This window comes from Ambystoma mexicanum, chromosome 4q, assembly GCF_040938575.1.
Source record: "Ambystoma mexicanum isolate Mex_15411 chromosome 4q, UKY_AmexF1_1, whole genome shotgun sequence".
Classification (NCBI taxonomy): domain Eukaryota; kingdom Metazoa; phylum Chordata; class Amphibia; order Caudata; family Ambystomatidae; genus Ambystoma; species Ambystoma mexicanum.
In genome coordinates, this window is record NC_090928.1 from 108,667,952 (window position 1) to 108,682,793 (window position 14,842).

General features: G+C 43.1%; 1 protein-coding gene across 50 annotated transcripts in view; it reads right to left on the reverse strand.

Moving 5' to 3' along the window:
• Positions 1–14,842, reverse strand: part of TRDN (triadin) — a 1,596,486-nt gene that overhangs the window by 280,830 nt on the left and 1,300,814 nt on the right. For 44 of the 50 annotated variants that reach the window (XM_069607588.1, XM_069607568.1, XM_069607599.1 and 41 more), the window contains 2 exons: positions 11,433–11,459; positions 1,438–1,506 (listed from right to left, as the gene is read on the reverse strand). In XM_069607588.1, coding sequence (XP_069463689.1) covers positions 1,438–1,506; positions 11,433–11,459 — 96 coding nt within the window. The remainder of the gene's footprint in view (positions 1–1,437; positions 1,507–11,432; positions 11,460–14,842) is intronic. The other 6 variants (XM_069607603.1, XM_069607583.1, XM_069607581.1 and 3 more) reach the window with 1 other exon arrangement.

The window sequence follows — 14,842 nt, forward strand, 5'->3', positions numbered from 1 at the left end:
CGTTTCAGTTACACCAAGACGCCCTTGAGGTTTATCCTAGCCCATATGCAGACACAGGGGAACCAAAACGAGTTAAAGCTGTATTAGTAGAGCGTTGGTGTCTTGGTGTCTCTCTCGGAAGGTCATTTGTCCAAGTAAATTTGATTAAGTAGTGGCCTGAACAGCCTTTTAGGTTAGGGGGCCACTACTGTAAGGTCAGGTCTGGCTTGGTCTGAGAGGATGCTCCTTGCTATTAGTTGGCCATTATACATGCTCCTTGTAATCAAAATGGCAGAGTCACTGGCATACATGAAAACCTCCAAAGGTGATGAGCGACCTCACTTGCGATACAATCAGTACCCACGGCCCTCCCCTACTCCCGGTGTGCACCCATCTCTGAATATATGTAAAAGTGTCATTATTGATCATACCATTTCATATAGTATGTCATATTTATTTAATTGTTTTTTTTTATAACACACCTAGAACCATACCTGAGTTCAGTTTCTAATCGCCCTGCATGATCTTGCTTCCAAGAACAGCGTTGCCCCTGTGCTATCCTCCGTTCACGATATCATATCTATCCCGGTATGGCCTGCTGGTATTGTCCCTGCTTTCTGTATCACCGCCACCACCCACTACTACAACCGGACACTTTATTCGGCCATACTCCATCATTCATCATTGTTAGACAACCCTGTGAGTGCCTTGTTCCCATATGCACTTTGTGCAGAGATTTTGTTCACAATTGCAAGACATTTTAGGAAATGAAAATACAAATAATATTTTTTTTTTCTGGCATAGCTTTCCTCCCCTCCCCACTATTCCTATCCATTTTCTTTGCATAGCATTTCTGCAGTCTTATGCAGTAGAAAGCTGTCACTTATCGCTTGAAGTGATTGGTTTCCTCACCTGCCTGCTTTCATTATTCCTCACCATTTTCACCCCTTCATAGGCAGAGTTTTCACGCTTGTGTTCATAGACTTTTTTGGGGCTGGGGGTTCTACTTTTAGAGCATTTTTGAGAATATTTGCCCATTTTGTCGCGGTACTTAGGGGCAAAGATTGCCCTTGAAGTTACTTTACTTAGGGGCAAAGATTGCCCTTGAAGTTACTTTACCTATGGGCAAAGATTGTCCTTGAAGTTACTTTACTTAGGGGCAAAGATTGCCCTTGAAGTTACTTTGTTATGTCTTCATGATGTAATTAGGGCAGTTTTAGAGAAAATAAGTAAGTTCCCTAGTAATTATTGCTTATCCCCAATACTTGAGTTTTGCCATCTATCAGTAAAATACAACCAACATTTCCTTTGTAGACCTGTTACAATAATTCATCTTCAACTAAAACAGTTTAAAGAAGCATTCCTGCATGTCTTTCCTTGTCATGCATTTGTCAAAGTATGAAGTGATCACAGCAATAGTGGGATAGCCATGCATCTCTAAATCCGATCAACTTGTACCTGGTTTTGTGTGGGAGACGTCTTTTTTCGGTTTAGCAGTATCTTTTTTTAGTTTGGCAGAATCTGGTTCTGTAAAATTAAAATTAACAACATAACATTTTATTGAACAAACTCTATATGAATCACATTAATTGCAAGTGTAACTTTGGGCAGTTCTGGTCATCCTTCCTCGAAGACTCATCTAGGCATTTTTAATGTGCATTTGCACATAGAATGTCACACGTTCTGTCAACCCACATGGCAATCGTAGTAATAAATATAGCATGCTATGCACTAGTGTACTATTGTATGCCATGTCATGTATGAAACTTTATGTAATGTGTGTGTGCCATTATGTGTACCATGTAAAGTTATGTTTTTTTCAGTTTTGTTCTGATGTTGGCAACTTTAATTAGCATGTAACTCCCAACCCTCACACCGTAAAGGGCACCCAGATGCCTCTACAGTAGCACCCCCACCGCCACATTTCATTCAACCACTGATATACCTTCTCACATATGCCACCCTTTTCTCATCTTTTGCCAACTGTCCCGGACCACTGTCATAAAACAACCAAAATCATATGCTACTACTCAAAGTTAGGTTTCCAACAATTGGCAGTAATAGGTGTGATAGTACATACAATACAGTGAGCACCTGCACATACCTTAAATCTACTAGGTGCCTGCAAGCAAAGGTCAAGAGACTGAGAGAAATCAGAAGGTGTCTCACGCACTAGTCCCCGGCGATCTGTCATCCAGGTGGCCAGGACACGACCATCACTTTTGGATCCAGTTCCTTTGGGTGAACATGTGTGGGAGGGTTACCTGGGTGAGGGGTCTTCGGGGAGTGGGAGTGGGACACCGGATGGTGAGAAGCAGTATCCTCTTCCCTGTAACACCTTTATCCCATCCCACCAGGTGGGATACGTAGGAACTCTACGCCCCCTTTTACAACACAAACACTTTCACATGGACAGCCCGCTATGAGAGAAAACAGACTAACACTCGAGCAGTGTACCTGATGTGTGACAATACAATGGTCAGACGAGGTCAGGCAATTACTGACCATCACACACACCTGACTTCCATTAAGTTTCACACATGGATAAAAGGCGGAGCATCAGAGCACACTCTGAGCGAGGCAAAGCAGACAAGGAAACAGCAGTTTCGAGACGGCAGTTGAACGCGGGACAAAAGACAGTGAACTACGAGGGGTTTGCAAGGAGGGAAATTCCCTTGACCTTTTCGACAAGGAACCGTTACTTTCATGAACTCCCAAGATTCGAAAGCATAACACCAGGAAACCAGGCTGAAGAATCCTGCATTGTGTGTCCGGAGTGGGACCAGGGGTGCACAGTGAATCACTGGAGAAATTGGGTACGTGAAAATCCTGAAAACATTGTGTCAAAGTGGGTCTGAGACCAACAGAGGGGGACCAGAGGTGAACAGTGAATCACCTGAGAAATTGTGCATATGAGAATCCTGAGAAGAAAGGAACTTTGAATTAATGTTATTTGTTGCATTGGGCCCTCTGAAATAACAAACTTTGAATGGCTAAGAGACTTTGGCACAGAAGGCCCTGATGCTGAGGTTTTGAACTGCATCCTTGTGCTAGAAGAGCCAGAACGTGTGCTAAGATCGAGTGCGCCGCCTTTTCCCATACTGAAAACACGGGGAAGGGAAACCAACAGCTCAAATATCCTGACATATCATTTCTTGAACACTTTTCTTTCGCATATCATTGTTTCCCACTCATTTTGTATTTAGAAATAAGGATTGGCAGTAGGTATATTAGTATAGGCCCTTTTATTTTGACAGAATCGACTATGACTGCGTTATTATTATTTGATGGTCGTAGCTTGCTCCCAACTTTAGATTTAGGATTAGAAAGGTGTTGTTTAAACCCAATTGAAGTTCAAAGAACAACCTTGAACTGTGATCACTTGTGTCTGTTTTACCGTTTAATACCATGCCTTCCTTACATGTAGTGTCAGGTGTGGGATGCGACTCAATTGAGACAAATTGGGTGACCCTAAAATTCCAGAAGATTAGTCACAGAGCCTAAAATCCCTTTCTCGCCATGAAGGAATCCATAGGCTTTGATATCTGTAGCAGCAGAGAAGCTACTATCCCTTCAGGAAAAAGAGGAATGAATCCCACAGACTTAGTCCTAATACCCCCTGCGAGTGTTATATAATATTGGCTCCAAAATTTCCCCTGGCCTGCAAGTTTGGTCTGGATGTCATAGCAGACATCATAGATTCCGACTTCCGTTGAGACATAAAGCTTCTCCTAGAGAACCATGATGAAACTCCATTTGAAGTAGATCGTGAGGACAACATTTCAGAGGGAATTAATGAAAGGGCTCTATTTCACCGTTTTATAGAGAGTGAACCAGAAGAAACTGAGAGAGGTACTTTAGTCTTTGGGAAAGCAGATGAACCATCTACCACTGAGGCAAAGAGGGAAGAAGAACCTACCATCCTTCCCAATCTAGCCTTCCCCCAGCGAAATGATCCAGCACTTGCAGAGGCTTTCTTGTAGGTGATTTCTGATGGGGAAGGATTAGAGAAGGGAAGTCCTTTTTTCTTTCTAAAGCAAGGATTACTGTATAGAAAGCAAAGCTACAGAGAAGGACTAAATAAAACTCAGTTAGTAATCCCCAAAACCCATTGGAAGATCGTGCTAGAGATTGCACATTCACATTTGACAGGGGCACACTTAGGACAATCTAAGACCCAAGTGGACATCAGTGGGAAGTTTTTAATGGCCGGGTATCCATGCTAATACAAAGAACTTCATTCAGACATGTGAAATATGTCAGAAAATCAGTATGCATATTAACTTACCTGCCCCTCTGAACCCCTTACCAATAATAGAAATCCCTTTCTCCTGAATTCGGATGGATATCATTGGACCGTTGGAAACCTCTAGACTGGGTAATAATATGTCCGTGTAATCACTGATTATGCTACCCGATACCAAGAGGCATTACTCATGCAGAACAACACAACACGACAAATTCTGAAAGACCTACTACCATATTTGTCCAGGGTTGGTTTCCCCAAAGAAAATCTAATGGATCAGAGATTCAATTTTATGAGCAAACTCATGGGTGCAGTCTAGGAATTGCTCCATATTTCCACATTAAGAACCTCAGTTTACCACCCTAAATGGATTGATTGTTTGAAAGATTTAATAAAACCCTTAATATGATCTTAAGAAGGTTGGTGGACAAGGTTGGGAAAGACTGGGATTGCATGATTCCCTGGGCCCTATTTGCAGTAAGAAAGACCCCTCAGGCATCCAACGGACGGTACTCCTTTTGAACTACTTTATGGTAGAGAACCAAGAGATGTTTTAGACATACTTCGGGAGACCTGGGAATAAAGAGAAGAGACACCTATTCCCCTCTCACAAACAGCTACCCGATTGTGAGATCATATGAAACTTGTTCGGAACCTTGTAATAATCACATGGAAAAAGCCCAACCACAACAAATGTCCACCTATGACAAGATGGTAAACTTAAGATCCTTTTTTTCACTAGGACAAAAAGTATCAGTCCTCTTACCTACCTCTGAAAATGAACTTGTCTCAAAGTAGTATGGGCCATGTGAAGTAGTAGAGCAAACAGGGACCTGTACCTATAAAATAGCCCAACCTGGCTGGAAGCAAAAGACTTACCTCTACCACGTAAATCCTTTAAAAGAGTGGAAAGAAAATCCTTCCGTAGCCATTGCCTCGATACTATATTTTTTGGTACCCAAGGAAATAGATCATTTTGAATGAATTCCCCAAGAGCTATCGAGTCAACGGCAAGAAGACTTAAAAGATCTAGTCAAGACTTTTATGCATGTATTCTGCGAGAAACCATGGAGAGTGCATGGCACTTATCATTATATCAGAACTCCAAATGGAAAAGTGGTCCATTTGAAACCATACAGACTCCCAGAAGCCTGCAGAGAGATCGTGGTGGAGGATGTGAACAAAATCCTGAGGGCAAATATTATCAAACTCTTTTCAAGCCAATGGTCATCCCCTATTGTTTTGGTCTCTAAACTTGATAATTCCTGGAGGTTTTGCATAGACTTCCGACAGGTCAATGACATCTCTGACTTTGATGCCTATCCTATGCCACGTATCAACAAATTGATTGATAAACACGGAAATGCCACCTCACTATCAACCCCTAAACTTAACCATGGTGTACTGGCAGGTCCCAGTATATGGACCTGATAAGGAAAAGACAGCTTTCACAATGCCCCTGGGACTATTCTTGTTCAAAGTCCTCCATTTTGGCCTACACATGGCCCTCCCCCGCTTTCCAACGGTTTATGGACAGGATATTACAGCCCTACTCCAATTTCTGAGGGGCTTATATTGACGATATAGTCATTTATAGTAAGACTTGAGAAGATCATCTTTTCCATCTCTTTCATTACTGACAATCCAATCAAATGAAAGCTGGCTCCTTCAGCTGTGAAATACCTCGGCTTATTTTTAGGGAATGGCAGTGTCCAGCCTCAATGAAAAAAAGTGAAAGCCGTCCTAGATACCCCCCAAGCCTAAGACCTAAAAGAGACCTCAGAGCATTCTTAGGATTAATAGGTTATTACTGTAGGTTTATCCCACGCTAGGTTCACTTACAAATTAAAAAACACTGAACCCCAGAAGATTCACTGGACTGATGAGGATGAGGACGATGTGTGTTACAACAACTTAAACAAACCCTGTGCCAGAACCTGATCCTAAAGGTAGCAGATTTTTCAAAAGTGTTTGTATCATAAACTGACGCCTCTCTTACAGGGTTAGGAGCAGTTTTGTCACAAGTATGTAATGGGTTAGAACACCCTATCGTAATCACTAGTCGAAAACTCTTCCCACGTGAAAAAACGACTCTATGTTAGAATGACAGGCCCTTGCCATCAAATGGGCCATCACATATCTAAGATACTATATCCTAGGAAGGAAGTTCACACTTGTCACCAATCATTCTCCATCAGTGTTAATAAACCAATGAAAGGACTCTAATCCTCAAGTCATGCGATGGTCCTTAGACCTGTAACCCTACTGTTTCACTGTGGAGCACCGAAAAGCACACATGATAAGTGTTATTACATGAACTGAATGGCTTACAGTACTGCTGCCAGACTAGCCATACATTTTTACTGTGGCATGGCATTCTTTAGTGTACATCAAGGGTAAAGAATGTGTTATTTCATGGCTAGATGGGCTACATTGGTGCTGCCAGTTTGACCATATGTTCTTACATGGGCATGGCAATTCTTTTGTGCAACAGAGGAAAAGTGAACATGATAGGTGTGACTACTTGGCTTGATTCCGCTACATTGGTCATTCCAGTCTAAATATACGTTTTTACTGTTGCATGGCATATTTTACTGTCCGTGAAGGGCAAAGCAAACATGATCATTGTTATTAAGTGGCCTGATTGACATACACTATTGGTTCAAATCTGCATATACCTTTTACTGTGGCATGGCATATTTAACTGAGTATCAGGGTGAAAAGCAAACAGAAGAGTTAATATGTGGCTAAACGAACCGACATTGGTACAGCCAGTCTGCATATACTTTCTTTCTGTCGCATTGGCATTTTTTACTTGCTAGGAATTTTTATAAGGTAATACTGGCATATAATGGTACAGCCTGAATGCGTATGCATTGGCACAGCCAGCATAAACATACTGGCATATATTGTAGGAAAGGCATCAATGAAATGCATTGGAAAAAGCTCCTGTGCACTACGGTAACTTGCAGCTAATGGATTTCTTCGTGAGTTATCCTACAAAACCAAATACAGGATGGGTGGCATTGTACCCAATTTTTCACAGAAAATGTGCTGTAAAATGCAATATTGTAACCCATTATTGTTATGTATTTTCCTGGTAGAGTCATGGTGGGTCCATCGCCTTCGCTACACTAAGTCACTCCTGCGTATTTTGGGCATCCATTTATGCCCCTCCAGGTAAAAGGTAGTCATATAATTTCCATTTTTCACTTTTTGGCAGGCTATGACTCCTTGAGTTCCTAGACTAGGATTTTGGAATCCAGAGTTGTCGGTGCCTCCACCTAGTTTCCAAGGTTTTACACTGAGCACAGGAGACAAAGGGCCTCATTACACGGATGGCGGTAAGGATTTACCGGTACCGGTAAAATACCGGTACCGGTAAATCCTTACCGCCTTACTACGAGGTCCCTTTGCGGGTTGGGGTATTTAACGCCTGCTTTTTGCAGGTGTTAAAAACCAACCCGCAAAGGGACCCAGGGAGCTAATTACGGTACCGCAATTTGCGGTACCGTAATTAGCGCCTTCCCGATTCCCATAGAGCCCTATGGGGCAAAAATGGGAATGGGGAAGGGCAATGGTGGAAGGGGGAATTACCACCTCGCCAACCTTGGAATAGGGCGGTAATTCCCCTTTCCACCAAGGCGGTGCCGGTATTTTACCGGCATGAACCTTGGCGCTAATAGCGCCATGGTTCTCCGCCATCCGTGTAATGAGGCCCAAAGTGTTCAACCTTCTTGTCAATTGCTACTGGGTACTTCAGAAATGCTGTTTTTAGCTGCATGGCCTTTTCCTTCCTAGTCCCTTCTGTTGTATTTTGCATTTCATAACTGCATTTTTATGCAGGGGCAGTTATCCTTTGGATTAGTTAGCATCCTTATCTGTCTGCAATACTTGGTAAAGGATTAACAGCGGAAGTTGCTTCTGAGTCTTCTTTATCAATAAAAAGGCATGATCTATAAGCACATTATTCTTTTATCACTATTATTCCTTTGAAGACAATCTTTATGTTTATTTTCACATCTAATGGGGGGTTTTATGGTCGTGATACTGACCTATAAATGGAACTGCTTTCCTCTGTTCCCTGTAGGGCTTTAATTGCACTATTCTGCCTCTGTTCTATGGCTAGAACCTAAACGTGCTCTGGTGCAGCACACGGAAACCTACAAAATGCTTCTTCTAAATGGAGTCTGTCTGATGTTGATCATTTGTGCACAGTCGTTCCTTCCTGCGTGGCGTTATATGGCGGTCCAGCCATATTAGAGACACTTTCATTCTACCTGATTTGTCATACCTTCAGAAGTATTACTCCTTAACCTGAACGGGTGTAGAAACATTGTCTTTTTTCACTTTTTATTCTTATCAGAAATGCTCTTAAATCTTCCTGCCCCTCCTGGTCGCCTTAATTGCCTAAAATATCTATAGCTTCAGAGATAAGAGGATTGGATCTGCCAGTTCTAATTCTTGTGTACATGTGGGTGCTCCGCTGCCGTTTCGCTGTGTAGGATTATTATGCATTTGCAATGGCTGGATCATGAGTGGCGCAGGTGGACATGTCATTCTGCCCAATGCCAACCCATTGAAGTGTTCTACACTATTTGAGGTGCCTTCCTAAAGACACAACCAATTCTCAAGCATCACAAGCTTTCACGCATTGTTGCCATGTTTGTCTTCTTTAAATTCAGGCCCTCTTACCACAAGGATCAACATATTTTTGCTGCTGTTCGACCTTTGGTGCAATGTTGACAATATGTTGCTCTTTTGTTGTGGAACACAGTGGTAAAGACTACTTTTGGAATTATGTTGTGAGATCTTGACCTATATGTCTTCCCTGTCCTTGTAGGCCCTGTATGACCTGAGTCCTGGGATCAATCAGCGTGAACCTGCATCATTGTATAATTTATTATTTGATCCTACTAAAGATAAGTAATATATTGTCAACTACGCCCATCACAGCGCCTCCCTTTCACGCCTGGTCCACACTGTAACAATGTCTCCAAACTAGTCCTCACTGGATTCACCAGTAGGAGGAAACAAAGCCATATATTTTAACTTTATTAAATGGAAAGTCTTGGGCCCTGATTCACAGAAACGTTTTATAATGGTGCAATCCCATTGGAAAATGCTCTGTTAGTCAGGCCCTTGAAGTGTTTTTTTTTTAATGTTATTGTTAAATACACTATACATGGGAACAAACACGATTTAGCAATTCAATTTCTAAATGCTTTACAGTTAGAACATGATGAGAGTCAAATTACCATGAACTACTGAGGAAAGAGCCTTGCCATGGATGTGGTAATATACATGAGGTGAGGGAGACAAGGGGAGGATCACAGAATAAGCACAGGGGGGAATCGTGCATGAGAAGCGAGAGATACTCCACACGCAATCCATGCATGAGAGTGGGAGGAGGAACTGGGCGCGACGGGAAGTCTAGAACCAGCTCAGGTTAGGGCGGGGAGAAAGTAGAGGTAGTTACAACAGCAACACGCAACTTTGCATTATCCTTCCAGAGTCCACAAAATGGCAGCTCTTGGATGCCACCTTCTGGAGGATCCAAGCCAGGGCATGGAGGTCAAGACTGGCAAACAGGATTTTCTTTCACTCTCCCTTCACCGGGATCCAACCCGCGCCACTCAGGCAATTCTGTGTTGTTCATTCTGATTAGTTTGAGTAGTAAGGGCCAGTTAAATGGGTCCTATCCAATTTCTTCTAGATAATGCCACCAAAAGGTCCTGCTAATGGATCTGGTTGGCCCAGGCAAGCCCATGGAGATTGGCACTCCGATGAGTTTTTTTGTTTTCATTCGTGGTCCAAGAGGGCAACGTTTTGCTGAGGGCCACAGTAAGGTGACTTCGTATGTAGCCCTCAGAGCAGGAGAAAGAAAGTGTGGGCAGTGTCAGAGGGTGGGGAGTAGACTGAGAATGCTCAGCGCAGTCCTCTCGAATGCTGCCGATTGCACTGCTCAGCTCATTCTTGAGGGCCGTGCGCAACACATCCTCTTTCCTTAGACTGAGATTCATGTTGATGAATGCAGGTTGTGAGCATGCAGGATGGCACCAGCACCCCCAGGGGGCTTTGGTGATCATTTTGATAAGCCCCTTGTTTGCTGAAAAGGTCTGCAAGGGGGACCACATAGCTGAAGGTCACAGTCAACCTGTAACACCTTTAGCTCTCAGAGTGGGGGGAAGGTGGTGTGGTCAGATTCTGTAGGTAGAATGCGGGCTTCCATGGTACACAGCAGGCCACTTGAATACTACTGATGCCAGCTCTCAATCTAGTTTCAAGGACAGTGGCCATGCAATCCCCTGTCTTCTAGTTGATTTTGCTTTGTGTGCTGGAAGGTTCTTGGGGGAGCTGGCTGGAAGCAGTAGGGCCAGCAAATGTGGCCGGCATGATCAGTAAAGACACTCTCCAGGTGTTAACCTTCAACCCAGATCCCCAGATCAAAAACAACATCTGTCACTTTCTCCAGAAAGCACACACTGCCCAGGTACTAAGTTGATAAAAAAAAGTCCACGTGACATTTTCTTCAAGTTTAAACCCATACATGGATATTTGTAAAACAGATTAGCAGCAATATGGTCATTCCCATGCTTGAAACCAATGTATGGATCCTTACCAAAGTGTGAGTGTTGGCGCCCTGCAGAAGGACTGCATTCCCTCTAATGTGTCAATACCCTATGGGAGGGCATGAAACAAAAGGGCATGAAACAAATGGGATTTACCACTCTATGGACTGATAGGAAGAGTGATGTAGATTGATTGGAGGAGTTGTGCTTTCTAAGAGTTACAAAGAGTCATTTCTATACAGAAGGTGCTTAGTTTCAAAGAGACTGCGCGTAACTCATTTCACGGCCCAGGTTATATTCCTCTTCATTCTTGACTGTCAGTGTTTCATCAGAAAATAGTGGCACCTTAAAGATGCCCTCTGTGACTGAGATTCAGTTAATGGACATTTACAATGTGGCTAAAGCAAATGGCGTTCTTTTTACAATTGGTTCCACGACATTCCAAGTAATTCAGAGTGCAGCACTCAACAACGCTCAGAGCAGAAGGAAGAATGGATGCTGCGCAAAGGCAATTGCTATAAAATGGCAGGTGCATGCTGAGTGCAGGCATTAAGCCGTAGCAGAAGCACATGTACTGACTGTGGCTCCAGGGCAGCATGCACATTGGCAATGGTGCAGTTTATCTGTTGACATACTTGCCACTTTTGGTTTGGTGACAGAAACTGAAAGAAAGATAGACATTTAAATGTAGAAATGTTAAGGTAGTTTTGCTTTCTGTATGATTAGGAAAGGAGGAATACATCTGAAAAAGCAAATGTTCCCGCAACACCAGGACAAGACTCCTTGAAGACCTTGTACGCCCCCAAACACTCACATTTGCAGTTCAGCGTTGTGTGGCCATGAGTTCCTGTTTAGTAGTCCCATCCTACTGTATCGAGGTTCAAATGCAACTTGACAGAAACATGTTAGGTGTGGCAGTTGTCTGATGAGCACCTGTGTGAGTGGTGCTGCTGGTTGAGGGGGGCTGTGTTTGTCCCCGACATAATGGCTACCTGATGAACCTCAAGAAGTTAAAGGGGCACCTGGCAATTCCTTGATCTCTCCAGGTACAAATGTACATATATCTATAGGCTTGCCTAGATAATATGACCCACTTATTTATAACATTCATTATATTTAACAAACAAATTAAATATATTGAGTAAGCAAATGGCACAGGATGATAGGCAACATACATTCCATATATACAAAGCAATCAGTGGTACTAAAGAAACGTATCTACAGGCAAAAAATGAAGTTCAATAGCTCAAAAACATTATTTGGAGCAATGTATTACCGAGTCTGCTCAATCAATCAGCTCGGTAGACAGTGTGGAAAAAATGGACGCTGTGTGTTGATAGGATTGTCAATCTTATCAGAACACAGTGGGCCTCATTACGACCCTGGCGGAGTGGGTTTACGCCAGCGTTATTCGCGGCGGACCCGTCCGCCCTACTACGAGTTCCCGTAGCGCCATGGAGCCGTTTTCCGCCTGGTTTTTCCGGGCGGAGAAATCCATGGCGCTACGGGACCTTGATGTTAATTACGCCACCGTATTTTACGGTGGCGTAATTAACGCCTTCCCCACTCCCATTATACCCTATGGGGCAAAAATGGGAATGGGGAAGGGTAAAATGGGGGATGGGGATTTACCGCCCCGCCAAGGTCGGAATGGGGCGGAAAATCCGCCAACCCCCATGGCGCTATCGGCAGCTTTCCGCCGTGCTCCATGGTGCATTTTGCACCGCGATTTCCGCCAGGGTCGTAATGAGGCCCAGTGTCTATTTCTCCCACACTGTCAACTGTGAACCGAGCTTATTGATTGATCAATGGTTATACAGTCACTTCCCTCATTGAATCTAGGTGTCCCCATGTTTGGATTATTGGGGTGCAGCCCTGCCCCATAGCTATTAGCTTCTATAAATGTCCTTGAAATTCTCTAGCCCTTTAAAGAACACCAGGCCTTCCTCCTCCTGAGCGGAGACACCAATGACTATACGCATTGTTGCTTTCTCAAATTGTGACACCTGCACATGCCACTCTGCTATGGCTATTTATGACATCTGCTGATCTAGTTCAGACTTAGAGGTTTTCCCAGTGATAGGTGAGTCGTTTTGCCTTTTCAATGCACACCACAGCTGGACCTATTGACCAAGAGATCACTGATTTCGAATTGTAAACTTATAGGATTTGAATGCACCAGAGGGGTATTATTTTGTACATGTTTTTCTCAAAGCCTCATGTATTCACCAACCAGCTGGGGAAGATTCATGTCTACTGAAATCTACATAGGATATTTTATAATGTCGCTGTCATTCTAGGCCTTTTTCTCAACTACTATGGACCAGAAGGTTGCATGTCTATATGATCCTATTCACTTTGACCATCTGATATTTGTCCACTTCCTGACTGATTTAAAATATTTTATATCAAATTGGAAAGGATTTATTTACGCTGCTGTCTGCTTTCAGGACTTCTCACCAAGCGTGCAGCTAGCTACCGATATGTTTTCAACACTCACAAGGTATAGGTTCACTCACGGCTTAAAAACTAAAAATGGTTCTTTTGTGCATTACACCCTGAGTTAGCAAGAATAGTTTATTAATTTCTCGAAGGAGTTCTACCTCCAAATCTCAGCTCCCTCTTTAGCTTTCTTCCAAAACAAGGGAATAGTTCAGATCGAAAATTCACACATGCTATTGTGCTGCCAGCGTTTCAGACCTAGCTACCCTTGATGTACTGTGTCAAGCAGAGTTTCTCACCAAGTGACCACATTTAGGGGACTTATTCTGTCTTTGTTTTTTTTTATGCCTACAGAATTTGACACTTTTTGAGGTTTTTGACCCTGGGTCCATTCCCACAGCCACTCCCTTCCACTGCAGCAAAGTAAATGGCTGTTATGTGCATGTGGCCTGCCAAAATGGAAGACGGCAACAGTGATAATGGGACATTGGGGAATCCAAAATACCCTTCCAAAAGCACAAATAACTTTAATTCTATCTAAGTTAAGACCTTATTCATTAAATTGTTTCAAGATAATGGGCCTCATTACAAGTTAGCCGGTCTGATATCCTCGCACCACGAGCCTTCAAGGCCCCCCTTCAGGCACAAATACCTTTTGTGCACTTGACACAAACGACTTATGTACAGACCTGCACACAGTATTCGAATACTTCTGAACTGGACACATCAACGCAAAGGGAAACCTATCTTGCATTTTCCCTCTTTCCCCACTAACGTATGCCACCCCTCTGTTTTCAGATATGCCAGAGCGCCAAAGGAAAATGCATATGGCAGTGGAACACAGTTTGAAGCCCAAACATATTGCATAATATATCCTATTGGAAAGGCCTCTAATTATGTAGTCCTGAGTTAGACTTTATCTGTCCTGTACTAGGAACAACAACTGTCAGCGGTTTTTTACCAACACCAATAGGACAACAACAACAAAGTTGAGTGAAAAGTTGAGTCTGTGGAAATATTCTTTTGTCATCCTTCAGCCTAACCCAGGATTGATGTGTTTCAGTTCAGGGTTGGATTTTGATTGGGAATTCAATCTACATACCAACGCTAGGTCTTTCTAATGCCTTTCCAAAATGAATTCTCTGTGAGTCGTGACTCACATTTGCCAACAATCTGCACAAGTTACCATTGTGCATCATGTGGGGGGTGAGAATGTAACACATTTACATTGTCATCATGTAGGTCAGAATAAGCATTCAAACTGTCTTGCATTTCTCAAGGTTAATTCTGAGGCTGTATGTGAATTCTTAAAGCAGTGACAGCTCCTCTCTATGGGCAAGGGGAACCACCCCTCGCTTGAGTGCCAGGCAGAAAAGTGCACTCGTGTTTTTTGGGTATACTGCCAGTCTCTGATCAGGGCAGCATCCACCTGCTAGCTATTGCTACTTATGTTTTATGTTATGCAGAGCCCTATGGGCGCCACAAAATATGTAGCTCTCAACAATGAGAAGCCAGAGGGGCATATGAAGACTGGCCTGATGCCTCGCATGATTGTGCTAACAGTGTACACATGCTGACTGACAGGAAAAGCATCTTCTCCTCT